Source organism: Sodiomyces alcalophilus (genome assembly GCF_042370955.1).
Source record: "Sodiomyces alcalophilus JCM 7366 unplaced genomic scaffold ACRALscaffold_2, whole genome shotgun sequence".
In the NCBI taxonomy this organism is placed as follows: domain Eukaryota; kingdom Fungi; phylum Ascomycota; class Sordariomycetes; order Glomerellales; family Plectosphaerellaceae; genus Sodiomyces; species Sodiomyces alcalophilus.
In genome coordinates this window covers 2,589,299-2,612,726 of record NW_027263533.1, presented here as the reverse complement: position 1 = coordinate 2,612,726, position 23,428 = coordinate 2,589,299, and the positions used below count along the sequence as shown (strand labels likewise).

The 23,428-nt window shown below is 54.5% G+C and overlaps 7 protein-coding genes across 7 annotated transcripts; 3 read left to right on the top strand and 4 right to left on the bottom strand.

Moving 5' to 3' along the window:
- Positions 1 to 2,423: 2,423 nt before the first annotated feature.
- ACRALDRAFT_1068503 (uncharacterized protein) lies at positions 2,424 to 3,575 on the top strand (the record flags this gene model as incomplete). Its single annotated transcript, XM_071017579.1, has 7 exons — positions 2,424 to 2,468; positions 2,554 to 2,641; positions 2,831 to 2,841; positions 3,012 to 3,030; positions 3,104 to 3,211; positions 3,265 to 3,344; positions 3,399 to 3,575. 7 exons carry the CDS (start codon positions 2,424 to 2,426, stop codon positions 3,573 to 3,575), a joined length of 528 nt encoding a protein of 175 aa, XP_070877091.1.
- Positions 3,576 to 6,531: 2,956 nt separating this feature from the next.
- ACRALDRAFT_1055092 (uncharacterized protein) lies at positions 6,532 to 8,460 on the bottom strand (the record flags this gene model as incomplete). The annotated part of the gene is made up of 2 exons (XM_071015841.1): positions 6,532 to 6,924; positions 7,018 to 8,460. 2 exons carry the CDS (start codon positions 8,458 to 8,460, stop codon positions 6,532 to 6,534), a joined length of 1,836 nt encoding a protein of 611 aa, XP_070877090.1.
- Positions 8,461 to 9,317: 857 nt separating this feature from the next.
- ACRALDRAFT_1030002 (uncharacterized protein) lies at positions 9,318 to 14,751 on the top strand (the record flags this gene model as incomplete). The annotated part of the gene is made up of 2 exons (XM_071014884.1): positions 9,318 to 9,381; positions 9,464 to 14,751. The coding sequence occupies 2 exons, from the start codon at positions 9,318 to 9,320 to the stop codon at positions 14,749 to 14,751; spliced, it is 5,352 nt and encodes a 1,783-aa protein (XP_070877089.1).
- Positions 14,752 to 15,540: 789 nt separating this feature from the next.
- On the bottom strand, positions 15,541 to 15,868 carry ACRALDRAFT_2099691 (uncharacterized protein; the record flags this gene model as incomplete). The annotated part of the gene is made up of 2 exons (XM_071022967.1): positions 15,541 to 15,698; positions 15,775 to 15,868. The coding sequence occupies 2 exons, from the start codon at positions 15,866 to 15,868 to the stop codon at positions 15,541 to 15,543; spliced, it is 252 nt and encodes an 83-aa protein (XP_070877088.1).
- A 343-nt stretch (positions 15,869 to 16,211) lies between these two features.
- On the bottom strand, positions 16,212 to 17,834 carry ACRALDRAFT_1074814 (uncharacterized protein). Its single transcript, XM_071018285.1, has one exon. It carries the CDS (start codon positions 17,674 to 17,676, stop codon positions 16,390 to 16,392), a length of 1,287 nt encoding a protein of 428 aa, XP_070877087.1. The 5' UTR covers positions 17,677 to 17,834; the 3' UTR covers positions 16,212 to 16,389.
- Positions 17,835 to 18,774: 940 nt separating this feature from the next.
- On the bottom strand, positions 18,775 to 20,069 carry ACRALDRAFT_2100061 (uncharacterized protein; the record flags this gene model as incomplete). Its single annotated transcript, XM_071022994.1, has 4 exons — positions 18,775 to 18,915; positions 19,052 to 19,514; positions 19,594 to 19,861; positions 19,988 to 20,069. Coding segments are annotated over 4 exons (954 nt in total), but the record flags the coding sequence as incomplete, so codon positions are not given.
- A 316-nt stretch (positions 20,070 to 20,385) lies between these two features.
- Positions 20,386 to 23,391, top strand: ACRALDRAFT_2017096 (uncharacterized protein; the record flags this gene model as incomplete). Its single annotated transcript, XM_071019870.1, has 25 exons — positions 20,386 to 20,392; positions 20,434 to 20,545; positions 20,594 to 20,620; positions 20,654 to 20,702; positions 20,753 to 20,777; positions 20,828 to 20,877; positions 20,974 to 21,106; positions 21,143 to 21,210; positions 21,233 to 21,283; positions 21,315 to 21,379; positions 21,478 to 21,493; positions 21,552 to 21,653; positions 21,700 to 21,768; positions 21,889 to 21,979; positions 22,075 to 22,229; positions 22,277 to 22,374; positions 22,454 to 22,478; positions 22,508 to 22,550; positions 22,573 to 22,624; positions 22,654 to 22,696; positions 22,772 to 22,989; positions 23,021 to 23,039; positions 23,135 to 23,166; positions 23,217 to 23,244; positions 23,308 to 23,391. 25 exons carry the CDS (start codon positions 20,386 to 20,388, stop codon positions 23,389 to 23,391), a joined length of 1,662 nt encoding a protein of 553 aa, XP_070877085.1.
- Between the last annotated feature and the right edge of the window lie 37 nt (positions 23,392 to 23,428).

The window sequence follows — 23,428 nt, the reverse complement described above, 5'->3', positions numbered from 1 at the left end:
GCCAAGGGCCTAAACGTGAGAGATAGATGGTGTTTTAAAATAAGTCCGGGGATGGAGAGGTAAGGGGCAGATCAAGGAAGGGGGGGAATATTAGGGGTATTAAAGAGGTACCAAGCACCACGACCAAGGAGCCGCAGCGGTTCGATGGTAAGGTATATGTAAGTATGGTATACGTTGTATGTGTATGTAAATGTAATATTATGCGAAAGCCGGCGAACCAAACTCTGGGAGGGGGGACAAGAATAAAAATGGAGAAAAAAGACGACAGGGACGACGCGACGACAACGACGACCACGGCCTTGGGGTTGACGAGCTCGCGTTATTACATAGGTCCTGGGGGGGGGGCCCTGTGGCCCGTGCTCTCTGTCAGGTTGGGCCAGTCAGTCGATGTGCATGGTTGCATCCGCGTGGTGGTCCCGGCCCTCGTCCTTGTGAAAGCCCTGGTCCGGCAGGGGTTCAGAATTCTTCGTGCGAGGGTCTGGGGTCGGCGGTGGAAAGGAGGCCGGCTAGCCGGGAGCCAGGGTGCATGTGCATGAACCACCGACCAGGCGTCGTGCCGAGGACCTCACATCATTTCGTTTTACGGAGCAGAGGGACGATGTAGGTAAGAAACCTATCCGTACCTTGGAGGCATTAGCGAAATCTTCATTGGTACCGTTGTTAGAAAGACGGGCTGAGACTGAGTATAAAGGATGAGGATGAGAATACTTCTCGTAAGGCAGTAAGGGCATCTAAGTCTCAGGTGTTCACGAGGAGACGGTGCATTAAAAAGGGGAACTGGGCATCTTGAGCTTCACTTCGTGTCCGTCCAGATTGAACGATGGGCGATGGCGGATGGAGTAAGACAGCCTGGGCCAGAACGACGGGACAGGTGGACGAGGGAGGAATGAAGTTTTGACCTCACAACACGGCACGGGGCGGGGAGCGGGGTCCACTTGCTGTTTTGGGACAAGTACGACCCGATATGAAATATGAAACGGTTAGGCTCTGGGATAAGGTGACCAAAGCGTCCAGTCTAACCGTTCGAGTACATCGTAGTGTACAACGTACGTTGTACCTGCGTTGTAATACGTTGTACGTTGTGCGTTGTAGGTACAACGTACAACGTCTTGCGCCACGAATAGTATCACGAAATATTCGTACTACCTACCTGGGCAGTCCAGTCTGCACATTTTAGTCATGTACATCGCCACCGTCCTTTCTCTTCTGTCACAAACCAGAGCAATGCTTACCTAAATGAGCGGCGACGCAAGACTGCGCAAGACATCAGGAGTCACGTCGCGAACGAGGCGGCGAAAGAAGACTCCTACATACAACGTATGTACATACAACGTACATAACGAGAGTGCCAGTACCAGTGTGCCACCCACGTAGTATGACGAACCATTTGGGTCCCTCGACAACGCCGCGAGGGGGTTCCTGAGAGACCCAACACTAAGATGAACACAAAAAAAGACATGGCAGTGACTGGTACCGAATGTGACGAGTTTCTGAATCGCATCTGTCGTGTTAACACAGCTATTATACCCTTATCCCGGCCTAGGAGCAACCCGACGTTACAGTGTACCATGGATCCTGTAGCTATGGCTGTGACAAGGAAACGAACTGCGAACCCACAGCATGGCGCCCGCCCTGTGTACAGGCCCCTTGATTATGTTTTGTGCTGTACATGCGTTGTACGTTGTAAGCGATGAAAATCCTCTCGGACATAATAAGTTGCCTGGATGTTGTTGCTGAATATGTCTGTCCTAGTTCTGTCAACTGCCAATTGCCGGTTTCCGAACCACATGCCGGGTTAGCTGTTCTGTGACAAGATTATCTGATCATCCGTCTGGGAATCATCATCTGTACGGTTCTGGTATCTGCGCTGCGTCGGCTTCCCGGTCGGTCACTCTTTTCGACTCTAAGTACAATGTGGCCTGGGCTGCGTTGCACGGGCGGCTCTCAGAGCGCCTCCCCCACAGTGGCAACCGGCATGCCAGCATCCGTCAAATCTTAGCCTCCCAGTCCTTGCGCTGTGTCTGTCATCCGAAGTCTGGAGTCTGATCGTCGTAATCACCACTGCACCACATTACAACGTACACTAGTGTACGTTGTACACTACATGACATGCAGCGCGCTGTAGTTAGAGCCTACCACTAGCTCTTCCACATTGGTTCACAGATCCATAGCAGGAACACTCGTCGTGTGAACTCTGCCAATCCGAGGAACACATTCCGGTCAAATCTATATACAAGACGACTGAGGCGTTCTGTGCTAATGATTAGTGTCCGTGTTGCTGCATGAAAAGTACACGTGCAATACCATCTGTGCGGTTCTAAGCCCGATTTGACTAGGTCGCCGTGACGAGGCTGAGAATCGCAATCACGTCAGAACGTCGAGGAGCGCCACCAAAGTGTGACAGGCGCACGCATTGCATCACCATGCATCTCGAGGAGCATCGGCCAGGCAGCCAGCAGCGAATGCAGGTGACCAAGAATCAGACCGTTGACGCCTCGTCCAGACATTTGCTCAGTAATACGTAGTAAGCACCTCACCTCAAGCGTACTATAGGTCCTTCTGCTACTTCAGTCCGCGTATAAACTGCGCAAGATGGGCGCAGAGCATGGTAGACGGCTAGGAACTCCGTACGAAAGAATTTGTGAGCCGAGAAAAGGGGGAGAGGCTGAGTGGCTTCTCTGATAAGGTAATTAATCACTTATAAGTTGGATTTCCCACGATGCATTGAATCGGATTCGGGAAACACGCCACGATCATCGAAGCCCCAAAAAAAAAAGAAACGCCCTTTGTGTTGTCGCTACGTTGATAAGATGCCACTTTGTGTACACAGTGTTTCACACAGTGTGTACATACGTTGCACGTCGTAGTGCCCCACCCAATTCAGAGTTGCGATGGCCCTGTGGTGCGTACGATAGGTGGCGTTCTCTTATCGTCTCTACGCAATAGAGAGCAAGTACGAATACCTATAATATGGGAATTTTTCACTATATTTGTATGTTCATGTCGCCCAGTTACGAAGCAAGGAGGAGTGTAAGACAGAGCAATAATGTGGGCGTAACTTGTTAGTTACAGAGTGTGACTAACCTGATTACACTGTAATTAGTATGGGAAAAGGGGTACGGTAGGGTACGGAGCATCCTGGTACCAGGGTATCGTATTCTTACATTCCCCGACCCACTCGCTGTCAGGCTCGGAGGCCACGATTTGTATTGTACGAAGTACATTTACATACATATGTACAACGTATGTACAGCATCGTTGTAGATGCCGGTCTTGCTGCGTACAACGTACCTACAACGTACGGTACGTGCTCATCGCAGGGCCCGGTGCCCATATCATACAACGTATGTACGTTTATGGAAGAAGAAGCCATGAGGCAGCTCTGATCTCTCTCCTAGTGCGGCAGCGTGGGACGTGCGGTGATTTTGACCGCGATTTTGACTCTCTCCCCGCGTGCAGCCCGCCGTCACGAGCGAAAAGCCGCGGGGGTCACCAAGCAATGGCGTTTTCGAGATGGCAAATGGCGGGAGAAGATGGGGAAAGCCAGGATACGGCTTCCTATGAAGGTTTCCTGAACGTACACTACTCAGCTTTGTGTTTCGTAATTGGGATGGCTGGGAGCTTGACCCTTGTCGCCAGATCGCCCAGGGTTGATTGCGAGTTGACTCTTGTCACTGGATCGCCTACAACGCATGTACATACAGTAGTGTACGTTGTATTCCATCTGTTAATTAAGGTGTACCCCGTGCTCATGCCCTACGTTGTACACTACCTAGGTAGGTAGGTATATCCAAGACATGCCCATGACGTACACAGGCAGTCTGGTTTCAGAGACACTCCGAATGCCACCACCGCCGAAAATGTACAATGTACTAAGGTAGTAGTACACATAGGTGTCATTGGCCTGTACCCCATCCCCGTGCCTCTCCATTTTTCCGAGGTGGGTATTTTCGTCTGAACCATGATCTGCCGAAGATCAGAGGAAGCTTGGGAGCTAAAACAAAAAGAGCGTTTCGTCCCATCTTTTTCGCCTGGTCCCTGGGAGGACTGCATGTACTGTCGTACAATGTACATGCAGTGCATACGTTGTACCTATGTACACTTCGCGTATCCATCTGTCCATTGCGGAATCCAATGCAGAATGCCTCGCAGCAAGCGGGTCACCTTTTTTGATCTTTATTGTTTTAGACCTTTCCCTTCTCCCGTTTTCCCTATCGTAATATCCTCCCCTGGACAGGCGCAAACAGCGTGTGTGTGGAACTTGCTGGGCTGGTATCCCTTTCTTCTCTTCCAATCCGGGGTCCTAGCCTGAACAGGAAATCATGCCGCTACCCTGTAACAGCCCTAGGCTATAGAATGGAGACACTATTCGTAAGTACAAGGTAACATGCTCCCGACTCTCACCGAGACCAGACGGGATGAAAAGGAGAGGGGGTAAATTGATGGGAGTTTGACCGACCTTGTTGAGACAAGGCCGAGTATCGAGAGCCTTCTTGACCCAGGCAAGTAGCATAACATTTCAATGAACCACTGCTCCGCCCTCCAGTCTGGTGGCGCTCGGTTAACGGACTTGGACTCCAGCCTATAAGGGCAGGTGTAGCATTTAGGTAGTCCGTCGCAATCCGATCCCCAAGCTCTTTCACCGCTTGTCTCCCGCAAGGTTACAAATCTGGTAGGTCGAAAAGTTGAAAAGGTGCTACTGGTTATTTCCATTGCAAGCTTGAGGAATTCTAGTCGGGCAAGAGTGAGAAAGGGCCCGAACCAGAGATGTGCGTGTGAGTGATTGCGTTACATTCGGCAGAGGGAGAGGAACCACCCACCACTGCTGATCCTGATGATAAATCAATACCAAAAGCCACCAGAAGGACCGAATCATACCCCTGACCAGCTCCAGGACATGGGATAGAAACACTTACAACGTGCATGTCAGTTTACAACGTACAGCGTACAAAGTTCTTGGCTTCCTGCTTACGTTGTACACATTGCTGTGTTAGTGGGATTGCTGCACGGTCCAACCAGCAAGCACGGCACGGCATCGATGTTTCGATGTCGTCGTTTTGCTTTGGCAATTCAGAGGTGTGTCAAATGGTGAGGTGATATGAGATCCAGACCCCCAGTATCTGGCTATATCTCGTTCCGATATTGACAGGCTTCATCCGGAAGTTCTCCGCCCGGGAACCCTGCCTAGCGCCGTTTCCGGTGAGTGTCCGCTTCGGGACAGGGCAGCGGCTTCGCAAGTCGGGGGACGGGAAGCACTGACATGTACTCTGTACGTCGTACTTTCTTATATACTTGTACGTTGTACGTTGAACGTTGTATCCAAGTTACAACGTACGCTTATCTTGCTGCAGGGCAACTCCATGTCGAGAAGTAGTATTCCTAGACTGTCAAGATGCGCGGGTGCATTTGTGATGCGCCGTAGTGGTTAGGCGTGGTACCCAAGGTACACTGTACAACGTAGTCTGGACTGTCCGGCCAGCGTACAAGTCTGCGATCGCCAACATTAGAGCAAAAGGAAATCGTAAATAAAGATGCCCCTTGATATCGGAAGGTTCCTAGCGGTAGATCTATGGAGGCTCTGACCGACTGGCGCGATCTCCGTGCGACGACGATAGATCGGCGATCTTGCCTTGTGGCAGTGATTTTTGGGTCGAAAATGCGGCCAAAACGCCAGGCATGACCTACTCTACTGGTGCGACAAAATATCGCGTGGGAACTGATTGTCTAGGTACAGTAGTTGGTTTCTCGAAGGCTCTTATCTGCCAGCAGGCTTCCACCTCGTGCGACTTTGTGTTCACTGCACTCGGTATGGGTGCAGCAAGCATTTCCCTCGCGCTTTCGAATCCTCATAGCAGACAAATATCGGCCATTGTGTGCTATGCGGTGGACTAGAAGCTAATTGTACATACGCGACTTGTATGGGTTAGGTATCTATGGCAAAGATGTCGGTTTGTTCGCCGTTACCATGAATCTCATTGTGGAGGTAATGACAGAATGCTTACATACATGATACATACAACGTACCTACACAACCAGGTACCCACTTTCCGGTGTCCCGGCCCCGCATTAGCGCGGCAGCCGATACCACTGTGGTGGACTCGGATCAGACCCACGGTACGTAATGCAGGTATTCGCTGGTACGAAGTAATACTTTGGGAAACGAGTTACCATCAAAGTACCCAGTCATCCCGCGATCATCCGTCCCGAGAACATAAACTCCAGCCCTGCGTGCAACCAACCGGACAGCGACGAGAACTTCGTCAGGGTGGATGAGTGAACCTGAATCGATATAAGAATTCTTTGGTTTGTTATTATTGTACATCGCCTGATACAAGGATTACAACGTATTTTCCTTCTAATAGTATCTGACGGGAAGTCAACGGCCCGATTCAACCGTGCTTTAATCCTACACTTTCCCGTGCTGCTCGAAGCCAAAGGAATCAAAATAAATCCTAGACGGGATCTCCAATCTCCCAGAAAAGGTCCCCGGTAGATACGATGGGCTCTGTCTATACCCAAGTACCGCCCGACTTAGTTTGTACCCGTGACGCCAAGATCCTTTTCGACCAAGGCCTTGCAAATGGGGTGGTAGAAGTCACGGTTTTTCTCGAGGGTCTTCAGAGCGAGGTCTCGGTCAACCTTGTTGAGGGCCCTGAACAGCGGCCGGACAAACTTCATCCTGCCGACTTGACCCAGGTGCTCGGCCACGCCCTGGTAGCAGCTGGTGTCGCGGACCTGAAGCGCGACCTTGTAGTACGCCGACTTGATCTCTGCGTTCTTGGAAGAGGCGAGGCCGTACACCTTGCCGAGCACCTCACTCTTCTCAGGGGTCAGGGGCTCTTCGAACTTCTCCAAGGCTTCCAGGAACACCAGCTTCTGGTTGCCGGTGAAATCTTCGACGTCCTTGGGGCTTGGCTCGAAGTCCTGCATCTTGTGTTAGTAACATCCATGTTTGGGGACTTCACCGGACCAGGATGCTGGGATAATGACTTCATATGAAGCCATGCAGAAACTTACCTTGTTCTTCCATTGCTCAGCAAGCTTGTAACACACGTCAACGCGCGATGTGTCAAAGTGCGGCTTGGGGGGCATGCCCGGCTTATAGAACCAGGCATCCCAGTCGATTCCCGCCACCTTGCTCTTGATGGACTCATCACCCAAGTTGTTGAAGAAATCGAGGAAGGTCTCCTTGAACTCAAACGAGTCGAGCGACTTGCCCGACCACTTGGTGAAGTAGTGCGGAATGAACTTGTCAAAGGCCTCCCGGCCCACGAGCCGCTCCAGGTAGTACACAAAGTGGAATCCCTTCTCGTAGGGCACGGTGCTGAAGGCATCATCCGGCTCGATGCCCTCATGGTCGATAATCAGCTTGGTGTATTCGTGATCGTGGCCAAACAGGTCCACCGAGTCCTCGAGGGCTTTCCAGCCGAGGATGGCCGAGAAGTCCCTCTCGGCCTCGCCATGCAGCGCCATGCCGATTCGCCGTTCGAGATAGATGGTCCACCCTTCGTTGAGCCACATGTGGCCCCAGCTGGCGTTGGTCACCAAGTTGCCGCTCCAGGCGTGGCTCAGCTCGTGGGCAATGACATCGATGTTTTGGCGATCACCGCTGATGAGGGTCGGGGTCGCGAACGTGAAGACCGGCGTCTCCATGCCGCCGTAGGGGTAGCTGGGGGGTGTCACCAGGACGTTGTACACGCCCCATTGGTACGGGAAGATGAGCTTCTCGGCCACCTGGATGAAGTCCTCCACGCCCTCGAGTTCCCACTGGCATGCCTTTAGTTCTTCGGGCCCGGTCGCGACGACGCTCCTGGGACCGATGGGTGCAGAGACGATATCTCCAGAGGCAAGCCCGAACAGGTACGTCGGGATGGGGACCTTTTGTTCGAACTTGTACAGCTTGCCATCGGCATTACCGTCTTTCTCCTCGGGCGCCTCGACGGAAAGACCGCTGGCTACGACGGGCAGCGCCGAGCGGATGTTGAAGGTGAAGGTCGACTTGACATCGGGAGTATCCTGGCAGGGGAAAATGGAACGGCAATGGATCGCCTGGCACTGCGAGTACACGTACGGATGCTTCTTGTTGGAGGTTTGGGCCGGGGTCAGGAATTGCAGCGCGGTGCATTTGCTGGTAGTCTCCACACCAAGTTCGACTTGGACAATCTCACCTTTGGCCGCGCCCTGGGGAACGGAGATGTGAAGAGGAGAACCATACGGCTCGACGCGGTCCCTGACCTCCCACGCCGTTGTCGAGGCCGAGTTGACTTTGACGTCCGACACGCGGACATGGCTCGAGTCTAATACGATCTCCTTGCTCTGCCTATCCGTCTGGGACTCGAGGTCGAGAGAGATTGTCCCCTTGACGGCTTGTTCCTGGAAGTTGATGGAGAGGTTGACCGTCGTGTGCTTGGTGAGCCACTCATGGTAGTTGGAGAGAGTGCAAGGGTCACGTTTAGTCATGTTGGCGTATGTTCGGGAAGCTTGAAGTGAGGTTGTTGCGTTGAACGAGGTAAAGGTACGTCTGAGGGTGGCCGTTCCCTGTGAGACAAAAGACCGCCACATTGGAATCGGAGGAGGGAGGACGAGGCGATGACCAAATGAGAGAGTTCCGCTGTTGTCATTCGTTCTCTTGTACGCAAATGCCGGTGAAAAGGGAAAATGACGGATAAAGCTGAGTCAGCAGAAAAGGGACAGCACCCCGCCAATTCCGTTCTAGCGGCACGTGAAAGAGACGGACCCACTCAGACTGCTCAGGGTCGCGCTACCTCCGCCGCGAGCAATCTCAATTGTTGACAGCAAAGTGCCCCTTGACTCCTACTCCAACATCAACAAGAGTAACCTTTGTCGGTGTCAGCTCCCCCCCCTAGAAACGGACGACGACTAATCCTCCCTACGAAATACGACAATATCCCTCAGTCCTACGATATAGATCATCATTTATACCTCACCGCGACGAGTTCAAGTCCACCCTTTTTCTGCCGCTTTCCTCGTCTCCCCTGGCGACAGATCGAGTCGACCCGTTGAATCTATATCGGCCCACGATCATCCGGCTGGCTCCCTGGAGTATCCTGTTCATTTGGGGAGGATGAATACGTCAGGGCCGTGAAAGGCAGCGCTTGGAACATACATGTGGGAACATCGGAGACATCGCTTCACCATCTGACGCGATTCAGAGCCGAGGTCAAGGGTCCAGAGTGTGATTTCGGGGTCTCTTCGTCTTTGGCCACCACCTGGCTCTCGCGCACCTTGGACGCCCCGCTCACGGCATTGCAACTGTATAAAGGGGAACCTGGAAAGGTTCCCGTCCTATCGTCAAGATGGCTCCAGCAGGTGGCGGTAACATCAAGGTGGTGGTGAGAGTGAGACCGTTCAATAGTAGAGGTAAGGGCGTGATCTTGGGATAGGGCAGGTGATTTCTGTCTTTGGTTTTGGTTTGCCGAGTTAATGACGAAAATGCGCACAGAAATCGACCGCGGTGCAAAATGCGTCATCGAAATGAAGAACAACCAGACCGTCCTGGCTCCACCGCCGGGCGGAAAGGAGACAAGTCAGAAAGTATTCGCCTTCGACAAGTCATATTGGTCTTTCAACAAGAAGGATCCGCACTATGCCGGCCAGGATAACCTTTTCGAGGATCTAGGCAAGCCCCTGCTGGACAATGCGTTCCAGGGGTATAACAACTGTATTTTTGCCTACGGTCAGACTGGTTCCGGAAAGTCGTATTCGATGATGGGATACGGCAAAGAGAGTGGCATTATTCCCAATATCTGCCAGGACATGTTCAAGAGGATCGAGCAGATGCAGGCGGACACCACCCTGAAGTGCACGGTCGAAGTGTCGTACCTCGAGATTTACAATGAACGAGTGCGTGACTTGCTGAACCCGTCAACAAAGGGCAACCTCAAGGTTCGAGAACATCCCTCGACCGGTCCTTACGTCGAAGACCTCGCGAAACTCGTCGTCACCAGTTTCCAGGAAATCGAGCATCTCATGGACGAAGGAAACAAGGCGCGCACTGTGGCCGCGACCAACATGAACGAAACGTCCAGTCGAAGTCATGCCGTATTCACCCTCATGGTGACACAAAAGAAGAAGGATCTCGACACAAAAATGGAGATGGAAAAGGTGGCCAAGATCAGCCTGGTCGATTTGGCCGGTTCTGAACGAGCTACCTCGACCGGCGCAACGGGCGCACGCCTCAAGGAGGGTGCCGAGATCAACAGGTCGCTCTCTTCCCTTGGCCGCGTCATTTCCGCCCTCGCCGACCTCTCTACGGGGAAAAAGAAAAAGGGGGCCTCGTCGGTGCCCTACCGAGACAGTATTCTCACCTGGCTCTTGAAGGACTCCCTCGGTGGAAACAGCATGACGGCCATGATCGCCGCCATCAGTCCGGCCGACATCAACTATGACGAGACGCTCAGCACCCTTCGATACGCCGATTCGGCCAAACGCATCAAGAACCATGCCGTGGTCAACGAAGACGCCAACGCCAGAATGATCCGGGAACTGAAAGAAGAGCTGGCCCTGCTCCGCTCTCAACTCGGCGGTGGCGCCGCCGCCCCCGGGGCCCCGGCAGGTGGTAGTGCTGCCGGAGCTGCTCCCGTCGCCGCCGAGGAAGTGTATCCCGAAGGCACGCCGTTGGAAAAACAATTCGTTACCATCACGTCGGCAGACGGAGCCACAAAGAAAGTGTCAAAGGCCGAGATTGCCGAACAGCTCAACCAGAGCGAGAAGCTTCTAACAGATCTGAATCAAACCTGGGAACAAAAATTGGCCAAGACAGAGGAGATACACAAAGAGCGTGAAGCTGCCCTGGAAGAGCTGGGAATCAGCATCGAGAAGGGTTTCATCGGCTTGTCCACGCCCAAGAAGATGCCGCATCTTGTCAATCTGGCCGACGACCCCCTGCTTGCCGAATGCTTGGTCTACAACCTGAAGCCAGGGCTGACCACCGTAGGAGGCATGGAATCCAGTGGCGATCACCAACCCAACATTCGACTCAACGGAACCCGAATGCTGCCGGACCACTGCGCCTTCGAGAATGCTCCCGACGGGACCGTGACACTGATTCCGAGAGAGGGCGCGTCGGTCATGGTCAACGGGAAGCGGATAGAGGAGCCTAAGCAACTGCACTCTGGTTTTCGTATCATATTAGGCGACTTCCACATCTTCCGGTTCAACCATCCGATGGAGGCAAGGGCGGAACGGGCGGAACAGAGCCTTCTGCGACAGTCTGTCACCGTCAGCCAACTCCAGAGTCTGGACCGGACAACGTCACCCACGCCGACCGCCAGCCCGCGGCCAGGCCACGTCCGCAATATGAGCTTGGCGAACTCCGAGTTGGGGGATAGCCGGCCAGAGTCACCCATGCCGTTCTTTCGCAACGGCCGCGATTCGGACTGGAACTTTGCCCGCAGAGAAGCTGCCGAAGCCATCCTGGGCACGAACCAGAACCTGTCGAGTCTGACGGATGAAGAGCTCAACGCGCTTTTTGAGGACGTCCAGCGAGCTAGAGCCGAGCGTGTCAATGGTCGCGAAGGCGAGGACGATTCGGAGTCGACGACTTCGTATCCGATACGAGAGAAGTACATGTCCACCGGCACCCTGGACAATTTCTCGCTGGATACCGCCCTCACGATCCCCTCGACGCCGAGGCAAGGTGCCGTGGATGACAGGATGCGGGAAGTTCGCGAAGAGATGCAGTCGCAACTCGATAGACAAAAGGAGGAGTACCAGGATCAACTCAAGTCGGCCGAGGCATCGAACGTCGAGGTGGAGGAGATCAAGAAGGAGAAGCTAAAGATGGAGGAAACGCTCAAGACCCTGAAAGAGGACATGCAGAAGCAACTGGACGTGCAGCGGCGGCAATTCGAGGACAAGTTGGAGAAGATGGACCCCTTGAAGAGGCCCAAGGCGAACCCAAAGCTTTCGGAAGAAGAGATGGCACGGGCCCGCGAGGTCATCCGGCACTGGAAGGGCCGGAGATACGTGCGGATGGCCGAGGCCGTCCTGCAGCATGCCTCGACCCTGAAGGAGGCGCAAATCATGAGTAACGAGCTCGACGTGCAGGTGGTCTTCCAGTTTTGCGTCGCCGACGTGGGACATTCGCTCTGTTCGTCGTACGATATGGTTCTGAACGGGCTGACGGCCGAAGGGGACGACCTCGCGCTCGAGGAGACGCCAAAACCCTGCATCGGCGTCCGTGTAATCGACTACCAGAACAGCGTGGTGCGCCTTTGGAGCATCGAGAAGCTTCACGATCGCGTCCGGCAGATGCGGCAGATGCACCAGTACCTCGACCAGCCCGAGTACGCGCAGCATCTGAGTCTGGACAACCCGTTCGTGGAGACGTGCATGCCCCAATACACCCTGGTGGGCGACGTGGACGTCCCGTTGCGCGCCGTGTTCGAAAGCAGGGTCCAGGACTTTGCGCTGGACGTTCTCTCCCCCCATACGTCTCATGCCATTGGCATCATCCGGCTTTCGCTCGAACCGTCGCACGCACGGGCGCCGACGAATACGCTCAAGTTCAACGTTGTGATGCACGAGATGGTGGGGTTCGCGGAGCGCGAAGGCACGGAGGTCCATGCGCAGCTCTTCCTCCCCGGGGTTTCGGAGGAAGATGGGGTCACGACGACGCAGATGATCCAGGACTTTGACGAAGGGCCGATCCGATTCGAGAGTGTCCACAGCATGAGCATTCCCCTTTTCAGCGCGCAGTCGATTACGCTCCGGGTGGCCATCTTCGCCAAGGTGTCGACGATGCATCTGGATAAGCTCCTGAGCTGGGACGATATGAGGGACTCGGTGCCTCAATCTCGGAGTACGCAAGCTAGGGGCGCGAGGATTTCCGAGTCTCAGTTCTTCACCGAGGAAAAACACGACTTGCTGGCCAGGGTGCAGATCCTCGAGCTGAACGAGGAGGGCCAGTACGTCCCGGTCGAGGCGACGCAGACGAGCGAGATGGACGCAGGCACGTTTCAGCTGCACCAGGGCTTGCAAAGGCGCATCATGATCAACGTGGCGCACAGTTCGGGAGATGCCCTGCCGTGGGACGACGTGACGTCGATGAAGGTTGGCAAGGTCCAGCTCCTCGACCAAGCCGGCAAGTCGCCCGACATGACTTCGGCGTCGCCCGACATTGCACTCAAATTGTCGTCGAAGCCCGTGTTCCGGCACAACGCGAACGGCACTCGGAGCATTACCCTGACTGGCCAGTGGGACTCCAGTTTACACAACTCGCTCCTCCTGGACAGGGTGACGGCGGACAAGTACCGCGTCCAGATGACGGTCTCGTGGGAAATCAAGTCGGAGAAGTTTGCCGAGCCCATGCGATTTTCCATGAATGTGTGCTGCCAAATCATGTCGAGGACGTACGTCCGTCCGACGTCCATGTTTTCCGCGCTGTGGCAAAGCATCCGCATTGTGCATTCGGTCAGCGGCATGTTCACGTTGACGATGCGGCCAGCGCCGGTCAAGAGGGTTGGTGATCTGTGGAGGATGAGCAGCCAGCACGACTACGTCAAGGGCGAGGAGCAGTTGACGACGTGGACGCCACGCGGGGTGTCGCTGGTGAGCGACTTCATCATGACGCGGAAGAGGAGGAGGCGGATGGCGGAAATCGGAGCGGTACAGATGCTCATCAACAAGATTGGCATGCCGGAGCGGAAGGTACAGGGGGAAGGGGACGGCTCGGAGTCGGACAACGAGTCGTTACTTCTCGTCCGCCATAACGACGACGATCTTCTTAACGATACTCCGGAGTGCTCGCAGACGCCGGTCGATGAGGAGGAAGAGCCAGCACTGCCGCAGCAGCAGGAGGGGGAGGGGGATGAAGAACAAGAGAAAGAAAAAGAGGGAGAGAAAGAAAACGAGGAAGAAAAAGAGGAAGTAAAAGAGGAAGAGAAAGAAAAAGAGAAAGAAAAAGAGGAAGAGAACGACAAAGGAGGGGAAAAGGCGGATGAAGACCGCGAAGAGCAAGAAGAGGCAAAGGCAGAGGAGACGACTACACCCGACGAGGTTGCGGAACAAGAAGCCGATATGCCGGAACGGGAACGGTATCTTTTAGAGCGTTGCATCAAGTTGTGGACTCGCTACCCCGACCCCCTTCTCCGAATCCTTGGTCCGGCCAACACAGATCCGCCGGCCAACGGCCTGACGCCCGAGGCTACGGCGCCGCCCAGCCTAGTGACGACCATCATCAAAGTGCCGAAGAACCCGACGGTGCTGAAGGGGGGTTACCTCCTGGTGCCGAACAGCAGCTCGACTCGGTGGGTCAAGAGGTTCGTGGAACTGCGGAAGCCATACCTCCACATCCACTCGGTCACGGACGGAGAGGAGGTGGCCATCGTCAGCCTGCGCAACTCACGGATCGACAGCCAGCCGGGGGTGATGGGGCTCCTGGGGGGTAGGGCGGACGACGAGTCGGAGACGAACGGCGGCGGGATGGAAGAGTTCCGTCCGAGCCACAGGCGCACATCGTCGGGCCGGGTCATCTCGACGATCTGGACGGGGAGCGGCGGCGGCGGCGGTCCGACGGGGGGCTTGCAGCGGCTGAGCGAGCGGCTGCAGGGGGGCGTGTTCGCCATTTACGGCACGGACAATACGTGGCTCTTTGCGGCGCGCAGCGAGAGGGACAAGACGGACTGGATCTTCCGGATCGATCAGAGCTATGTTTCGAGCGGTGGCAGCGCCGACGGGAGCGGGACTGTGAGCCCGTGGGGTGAGGCGTATCCCGACGGGGGCGACTAGAAGGAAGACGACGGCCTGGCGGAGAAAAGGGGTCTTCGCTCCTCCTCAACCCACCCCTTTTTCTTTTCTTTTTTTAACGTGGCCCAACATGCCCTAATGAGATTCACGGATGAAGACACATGGCATTTCTGCAGGAAGCGGCTTCATATGCATGGACCAGAGGGAACGACGATTTACTGGAGACGAAGGAACTTGCACTGCATTCTCATCATATCCGCATCACAAACCCACGCTCCTCTACTTTGGTTCCTCGGGTTCACTTTTTCCTTTGTCCTGTACCACACGAACTGTATCAGACCTGCGCTTTATATACCCTTCTTTTCTTTTTCTTCTGGGTTCGAAACCAATGGAGAGCTCGTTGGGGTGGTGGCCGGGGTGTGTGGTTTGCTTCAAATTACATCTTTGCAAAGCAGCCATCTCTCCACTACAGACGGACACCTTTCCCACTTTTTCCACTTTTCACTTTTACATCAGTTATAGACACCGTAGCTTTTACGATACGACTAGTTTAATGAGGTAGGGAAGAGTAAAGGTAGAGGACTGAATATTTCTGTTTGGTCATCCGACGCACCGTGGACCTGGTCGAATACGTTCGCTGAAATCAAGACAACTGTTCTGCATGTAAGTCGTCGGCAGGAGGCTGGTAAGAAAAAATAAATGATTCCCTGGTCGCTAATGGCAAATCGCCCATCGATATATGCTCCTTCTTTCTCCATTATCGTCTCTCGCTTCAAAAATGACCCTCATCCCTTTCCCAGTTCTCGCTCATCTAGATGTTCATAGACGACTTCATAGCTTGGCGGCCTCCTTGACAGTACCAATCTTCAACTTGCCGCCATACCTCTCCAGGACCTTGTCATTGTGGTACTTCCAGAAGGCCTTGGTGGCGTTCTTGCCGGCGAAGCGCTTGAGGATCTTTGAACCGCCAGGGTGGTCATCTTTGAAGGCTGTGTAGAGGGGAAGGAGAGGATTCAGCGTCAGTAGTTTAGTCTACACGGGATATACAAGAGGGAATAGACGAACAGGTCAAGTCGTAAACGCCGTCTTCGATGATCATCCACATGCTGGAGTCGTCCTTGTGTTTGGCAACCTCGGCGGGGGTGAAGGTCTTGGACATCTTGACGGCGGTCTTTGGTCTTTTGGTAGGAGGTCCGTAACGGGTTCAGGTTTGACGTCTAGATTTGAGATGAAGTTGTTGTAGGAGATGCGATGATGAAATGAGAATGAGAAGAGGTGAGTTCGGTATTGCTACATCCGAAAGGTCGAGTGGTTGCCGACGATAGACGATGGATAAGTAAGCAAAAAAGGAGCCTGGCACGTGTACCTCGGCTCACCCCCACATGAGCAGGGATGAGCTTCGTTTGGGGTCTCCACACGGTGCGGGGTACAACGAATCAGACCGAGGATGTTGTCATCTTGTCCAGGCAAGTACCAAAGTATCAAAGTTCAGTGCCGATGTACCTAAGTAGCTTTTATCTTTGCAGTCGGGTCTACCTCGAAGCGACAACGAGGATATAATAGTTGAATTTCTGCGATGAAATGGATGGGGGATTTACTCAGTGCTTGGGATGGTCTATTTGATTAGATACTCAGTTCCTGCCTCCCTCAGTCTACGTACAATCATGCCTTAAGACCCCCTCACATCATAATAACACCCCGCGCCATCGCCCGCCGGAAGGAATCAGCAAAGTACGACGTGGTGGCGTAGCAGTCACTGGCGTGCCACCTCTCCATGGCCTCGGGCAGCCAAGACTCGACCTTTTCGATGCGGTTCTGGTTGGAAGGGTGGGTGCTCAGCAGCTCGGGCACGTCCTCGCCGCGGCTGCGGGCAAAGGCCTCCATGCGGCGCCAGAAACCGACGGCCTCGCGCGGGTCGTAGCAGGCCTCGGCCATGATCATGAGCCCGATGTAGTCGGCCTCGGTCTCCTGCATGCGGCTCATGGGCATGGAGAAGAGGATGTCCATCAGGTTCCCGCCCAGGCTGTGGACGAGGAGCATGCCGCCGGGGACCATGTAGGCCATGAAGAAGAGGCTGTAGAGGAGGATGTTGATGCCGATGGCGCTGCTCATGCGCTCCCCGACGTGCGAGGCCATGTTGTGCGCAATCTCGTGGCCCAGCACCGCCGCCAGGCCCGACTCGCTCCGCGTCGCCCGCAGGATGCCGCTGTGCACAAACACTTTGCCGCCGGGGAGCACAAACGCGTTCATCGTGTGCGGGTCGTCGATCACCCTGACCTCCCAGTCGACCTGGCCCTTGTTGTTCTTCATATTGCCGCCGCCGCCGCCGCCGCCGCCGCCGCCGCCAATAGCTCCCCACATGGTCTCGCCCTGCGCGTCGGTGGGGAGCTCGCCACCTCCCGAAGCGGCGATGAGGCGCTTCATGACGCGCTTGACGAGGCGGACGCGCGGGTCCCAGTCGGGGAGGAAGCGGCCTCCCTGGCGTTCCACCTCGTACTCGATGCGGCGGACCTGCTCGGCGCTCAGCGCCGCTACGGCTTCGTCCGAGAAGCAGTTGAAGCGGCGTCGGCCCGACACGGGGACGGTCTGGAGGTTGCTGAAGTAGAAGATGACGGCGGCGGCGACGGCGACGATGACGACCGTCTTGGTGCGGGGGCTCCGGGCCGTGCGGCGGATGGTCGAGGTCGACAGGAGGGGGCGGGCGTGGCGGAGGCGTTCCTCGGGGTCATGCTTATGGATGTAGGAGCGGGCGGTCGTCGTTTGGGAGAATCGTCGGCGGAGAACGAGGAGGTGGGCGGTAGGGCGGGTGGTAGGAGGCCGAGGGAACGACGAGGCGCACGCCCACGTGCGTATTGTGGGTGGAGGTCGGTGGGAAAGTGGTATGTAGGGCGGCCATGTGAAGGGAGATATCCGCGCAGCTTTCGTAGCCGCCGACGGAGGCCGTACGATTGCCCTGAAGAACGACATGGGCGTCGACGTCGATGATGGTATTCCCGGGCGATGCAACGAAATGTGACGTCGCCCCGAAAAGGGGGCCCAAGGCACTACAATCCCACAGGGAACGATCAACAAGGAATTCTCGGCGGAGCGGAATGCCCAAGCAGATTGCTTTTGGCGTCGGTGTGACTGAGGTTCGAGTTGGGGCGAGTGCACGAACAGACCTCAGGCAACCGTTGCTTTCGGGGATAAGATAAGATAAGATAAAGTCACATTTCTTATCAGCTCATCTGATATACATAGTCACGTGATGACATCATCATGCACCTCACGTCACACGTCACATTCTCACCGTTCGTCATCTCCATACTACACGACATGGACCTTGACCTTGGACGCACTAACACCAAGCTTATCTGTCCCGAGCACTTGGACTCGGGTCCCGTGTCATCTGTCTCAAACTTCGTCCCAAGTCGTCGACTACATTCATGCGTGCATTTCAGCTCTCTCCCTTCTCGTCCCGCCCCAATGTCCACCAAGGCGCCTTTAGTAACTTGTCAAGTCATATCAGATGCATTTCTGTCCCTCGTGTAACCATAACTAGACATACAACGTACACCATCATCTACAACGTATTACTGTACCCTTTCAATTTCTTCGGTGTCCTGCGGATCAAGGCTTCCACCATGGCTCCTAGTTCCTCCCAAGTCGCCAACTGGCAATGCCCTGATTATCCTTCCACCCCCACCTAGTCATTTGTCGCCAGACCTGCCGAAGAGTTGCCACGACTACGCATGGTGAAAATCGTGGAGTGAGTGGTGGGATCAGCGAGGTTGCCGTTTTCAGGTTCGTTTTTCTTACTTTCGGCTTGAGGGATGCTCTGGGGACAACAGATGAATAGGTGGAATGTATGAGCAACATTGAATCACCTAAATTTTATTCGAGCCGCAAGACGCCAAACGAGATGATCATTCCAGAAAAGCACCAAACGCCTGTTTCCTTTCCATGCAATAAACCCGACTCATGCCGCGCCGGACCTGACCTGCACCGACCTAAAACTAACTTGAAAATGCCTTAAGCTCTTGCTGTCCAGAAAAGCCATGCAATCACACTGTGGCCCCGGTCGTATCACTCGGCCATGTCAGCCTCCCTGGCCGACGGCGAGGCCACCTCATGCGGGAACGGCTTCCGGCCGTAGACGACGTAGATCTTGGCATACGTGTGAATGTACGGATTGGCAATATCTTTCCTCACGTCCACGAGCGACACCTATTCACCGGGATGCGTCAGCCACGGCCATGTAAACAATATGGACAAGGTACAGAAAAAGGGGGAAGACAGGAAAGAGGGAAAAGTAGAGAAAGGGCAACAGGGGAAGAGGGAGGGATGGAAAAGAAGAACCCACCTCGACTTCTTCAGGCTTACGCCCCAACACTTGGGTAAACAGCGACATGGAAAAGCCGCTGATGCCGCTCAGCATGTTCTGCTCCCACAGCCTGCCCAGGGCCTTGTACCTCGGGTCCTTGGCCCAGCCGTTCAGGGGAACCTTGAACACCTTTTCGTGGACGTCGACGAAGCCGACCTCATGGAACCACTGCTTGAAGAGGTGGGCGATGGAGAGGGGCCGGTTCGCCAGCTGGCTGGCCATGTTCATGTCGTCGAACCAGCGTTGGAGGGCGCTGTCGGGCCTCAGGGTGCCGTCGTCCGAGTGCCCTTCGCAGTTGAAGTCCTGGGCCTCGAACCAGCCGCCGGGGCTCAGGTTGTCGAAGGCCTGCTGGACAATTTCGTTTTTGAAGTCGCCGAACGAGCCGAGGCTGCTCCGGATGAAGACAAAGTCGAGCGGCTCGCTCCAGTCCCATGGCTGGGCACTTTACGGGGGTCAATAGCCATCCTTATGTCAGGTGTGAAAGACGGGAAAAGAGAAAAAAAAAAGAAATGAAAACTCACGCATCTTGGACAAAGAAATGAACATTGGACGGCACAGCGGTGGGCTGTATGGGCGACAAATCGATTCCATACACGCGGGCCTCGGGGTAGCGGTCTCCCATTTCTAGTGCCCAGGTACCCGTGCCGGTGCCGACGTCGAGGATTCGGCGCGGGCTTCTGTCGGCTGCAATGGGGGCGAGATGCCACCTTCCGCCGAACAGCTCGGCCATGACGAGGCCTTGGAGCTCCAAGCGCTCCTGTTCAGGCGAGTCGTTGGGGAAGCGATACGCTGGGGGATCCATTCTATCAGTACAACATGCAGAGCCAGGACAATGGCGCGCTTTAGGAATGATGACATGTCCGCCGTGGGATCACGGCTGTAAGAAAGGGAAATCCGCTTTGGGTGAGGACCTACATCCATCCTGATACGCGTGGTAGGTCCGTCCGAACCGCTCAGGGAAGTTGGCGATGCTCTCGGTGATGGACTCGGAGTTTCTGCACGATTTCTCATATTAGTCTGTGTCCTGTCACCGATTAAAGAGAAAAGAAGGCAGGAGTTGCTCATACTCTTCAAAGGTTGGCTGTGGAGGAGGAAAAACGGAGCGATTGGTTAGTGGTAAGGAAAGTTGTCAAGATTCAGAGGTTCGTTCTTGGTATCAAGGGCAGGGTCCGGTCCATACATCAGGGTCGACTTCGAGGTTGGAATGATTACTCAGTGATCTTCGATCAGGGATCGCCTCGAATGTAAATGCATGCTCGTTGCGCGCGATACCCGGCGACATGAGTGCCATGAATAAGGATGTAGAAGGAAGAATGAGGGGTGGAGATAAAAATCCGTTCTCTCAAGTTCTGAGTTTGAAGAATCGATGTTCTACCGCTGGTCAAGTGAGGACGGCGAGGCGAGTCTGAGCTGCGAGGTCTTTAGGGGCAGAATGGCAGAATGCAGAGCAGAGCCTAGATCGAACGAGGCCGGGTAGGTGCCGAGAGTTTAACCAGACTATCGGGACGACTTTGGAGCTAGTCTGACTCGTTTGCGGGTGGGCGAGATGTGAACAGCGGAAGTTGTGGAAGCGTCTTCGAGTGACGGGAGATTGAGCGTGTTCCGGGTGCACAGCGACAGGCAACTTTCTGTTTCTAGATACGATATAATTCGGGCGATGATAATCGATGGTGGTGACAGGCGAGTGGGGGGATTGGAGAGAGGGGTGAGGGAGGAGATAGAAAGAAAGGAGAGAGTGCGGGACTTTGACGTGAGAAGGCGCGAGAGAGCGGGAAATAATACGGCGACGACCGTTGGAGATGGCGGTGAAATTTAGATCCTAGGCCGACCAGGGGGGGGCATAACAAGTTTAAGCGCCGATGGACCGTACAGCGTATCCCGACTAGCTTGGGCCGGGGTAGATAGAATGGACGGGACGTGGGACGTGGGATATAGGGAGTAAAAGAAGAGACAGCGAGAAGATGGGACTGAACGAAGAAGTCGAAGAAGATAAAGGATTGACCCAAGTATCCGTACATACCAAGTACATACTGAGTACATATTACACGATTAATGCGTAGCAACTTCAAGTCTACCAAAAGTACAACGTCCAGATCGACCAGTCGATGGGATGCGGGGCCGAGAAAAACGGGGACATGGTAGCAGGCGATCATGGGCCAGGTACCTTTTGATAGGGTTGAGGTACCTGGGAGAGGAGACGGAGCGGAGATGGTAAGACAACGCCTTTACCGTTACAGAGTAGGGCGTCGGCATTCCCCACTCCCCCTTTTCTTGTCCTCCCCCACTTGTCCCGGACCAACTAGCTGGGTCGACTAGAACCCGGCACTTCTTAGCGGTAAAAAAAAAAAGAAAAAAGCTGTTGTGATGCTTGGATACACGCGTGTATTCGTCCACGTGCATCATAGAGCTTACACCAGCTATGTGGCTTAAGGGCCAGACGAGAAAGTCTAGTGAAGAAACGAGGCAATGAGAAACCCAGTGCTCTGGGAAGGGGAAGGGGAAGGGGTGGGGGGGAGGAGAAGAAGAGGGGTCAGTACGTCCCAAATTTGCGGCCATGGCCGAGGAAGTACCGGCGTTCGATGTACCAGTAGGTACTTATATTGTACCTGTTTCCTCGCCTTCAAAAGTCCCGCATACGAAGTATCCGACTCATCTCCTCGTCTGTCTCTGTATCCTGCGTCCCTTCTTCGGTGAATGTGGGGAAACGAAAAAAAGAAAAGAAAAAGAGAAAACAGGAGAGGAAAGAAAAAAGGGAATAAACGTTGCTTCTTTCTTCCCTTTTCCGTCGCCAGTAACCCAATATCGCTGCTTACTAGGCCAACATCCGCTCTCCTAGGTATTACTCTCCTATTTCCTCACATCGCATGTTTTCTCTCTCTCTCTCTCTCCCTATCTCTCCCCCTCCCTGTGACTGCCGAACCAATAACTGCCGTACCCCCTCCGTCTAATGCCTGCCCCTCCTCTTTCCCCTTTCCGCGATCGCCTTCAACCGGCAGGCCTAGTGCATGCAACTAACCCCGCCTACATGGTACTCGGTGCCGCTCTGAATTTGCGCGGCCCCATCAGTTGGGTGGATGGATGGACCAAGGGGGGTGGTGGGACCTACACTACACTACTGTATCTCCGACCCAGTCGGCGGGAACAAAGGGACCGGGCAGTGGGTAGAAAGAGGAGCGTGGAAGATTGTCTCGAGGATCCTGTCAGTTACTTGCATACAACGTACAACGTACACTACAAGCGAGAGTAAACCAACTTGGGGGCCTAGGCTGTCTTGGCCTTCTCAAAGGCGCGCCAAATGGCCCGTGACGAAAGGGTTTTTTTTTTCTTCTCTTCTTCTTTGCGTCCTGGTAATAAAATAAAACGTCTGAATAATCAACATAGACGTGATATCGTCTCGAGGGGTTTGGTGAGTATGCGATAAATGCGGTACACTAGTGTACAATCCAACGGAACCCGAGTGTCTGGGTCGGGGAAGTGGGTGGGGGAAAACCTTGTCCGAGGGATGGGCACTTTAGAGGAGAAACGAGACGACGCGACGCTTACGAATACAAGGTACAGCCGAACCACGGACATCGCACTAGTCGTTCCCAACTGGCCGAATCATTAGGACATATCTTGCCTCTGGTTAGATGAGAGGTGATATACGAAGTACGCTGTACCTAACATTCGTGAGGAGCCCGGTGACACAAATGAAGACAGGAGGTGGCGGGGCGGAAAGAGTCCTGGCCCATGGACCTGGACCTGGGCTGGGCTGGACTACAACGTACAACGTACGTCGCACCATCTCGCCTCGTCCGTTTCCGGTTCCGGCCCGTCGGTACCTTCGGGTTGTTCCACGTACCTGGTACTCTTCTCCGACCTGGCCACGAACCCAACGTCTTCCCATCTTTGCTCAACTTGGGCATCCCGGATGCGAAGTGAAGCGACGAAGGGGACAACTTACGCCAGACGAAAGCGGCAGTCCCCTGTTGCAGTAAAAGCCAAATACACACCAAACGGAACGACCCGAGGAGAAAAGAGAGGCAACAAAGATGCAGAGGGCTCTGCTTGACTAATGCACAGATGTTCTGGGATGACATGGGAGCGACAAGGGAGTGACACGTCCCAACCCAACCAGCTGGGTCGCATGGCGAAGGTGTGACAGACCGCCCTGCCCTTTCCCGTCGAGGAAGGTGAAAGGACTGCGGCTTGTCCTTCTCCACTGAACGGCTATGTACCTTTGTTGGCACACGAAGTACCTGATCGGCGGTACCGGTGAAGGTAGTGACATACATACAACGTACCGTACCTACCTGGCCTTGTCCGCGACTTTGGACTAGAGACGTTTATTAACGCGAATAAACGTCCGGAATCGGG

What these genes read in the sequence shown, in the direction of transcription:
- ACRALDRAFT_1074814 (XM_071018285.1), bottom strand. Translation starts at nt 17,676, where the DNA reads ATGTCGTTCTTCAGGGCAATCGTACGGCCTCCGTCGGCGGCTACGAAA.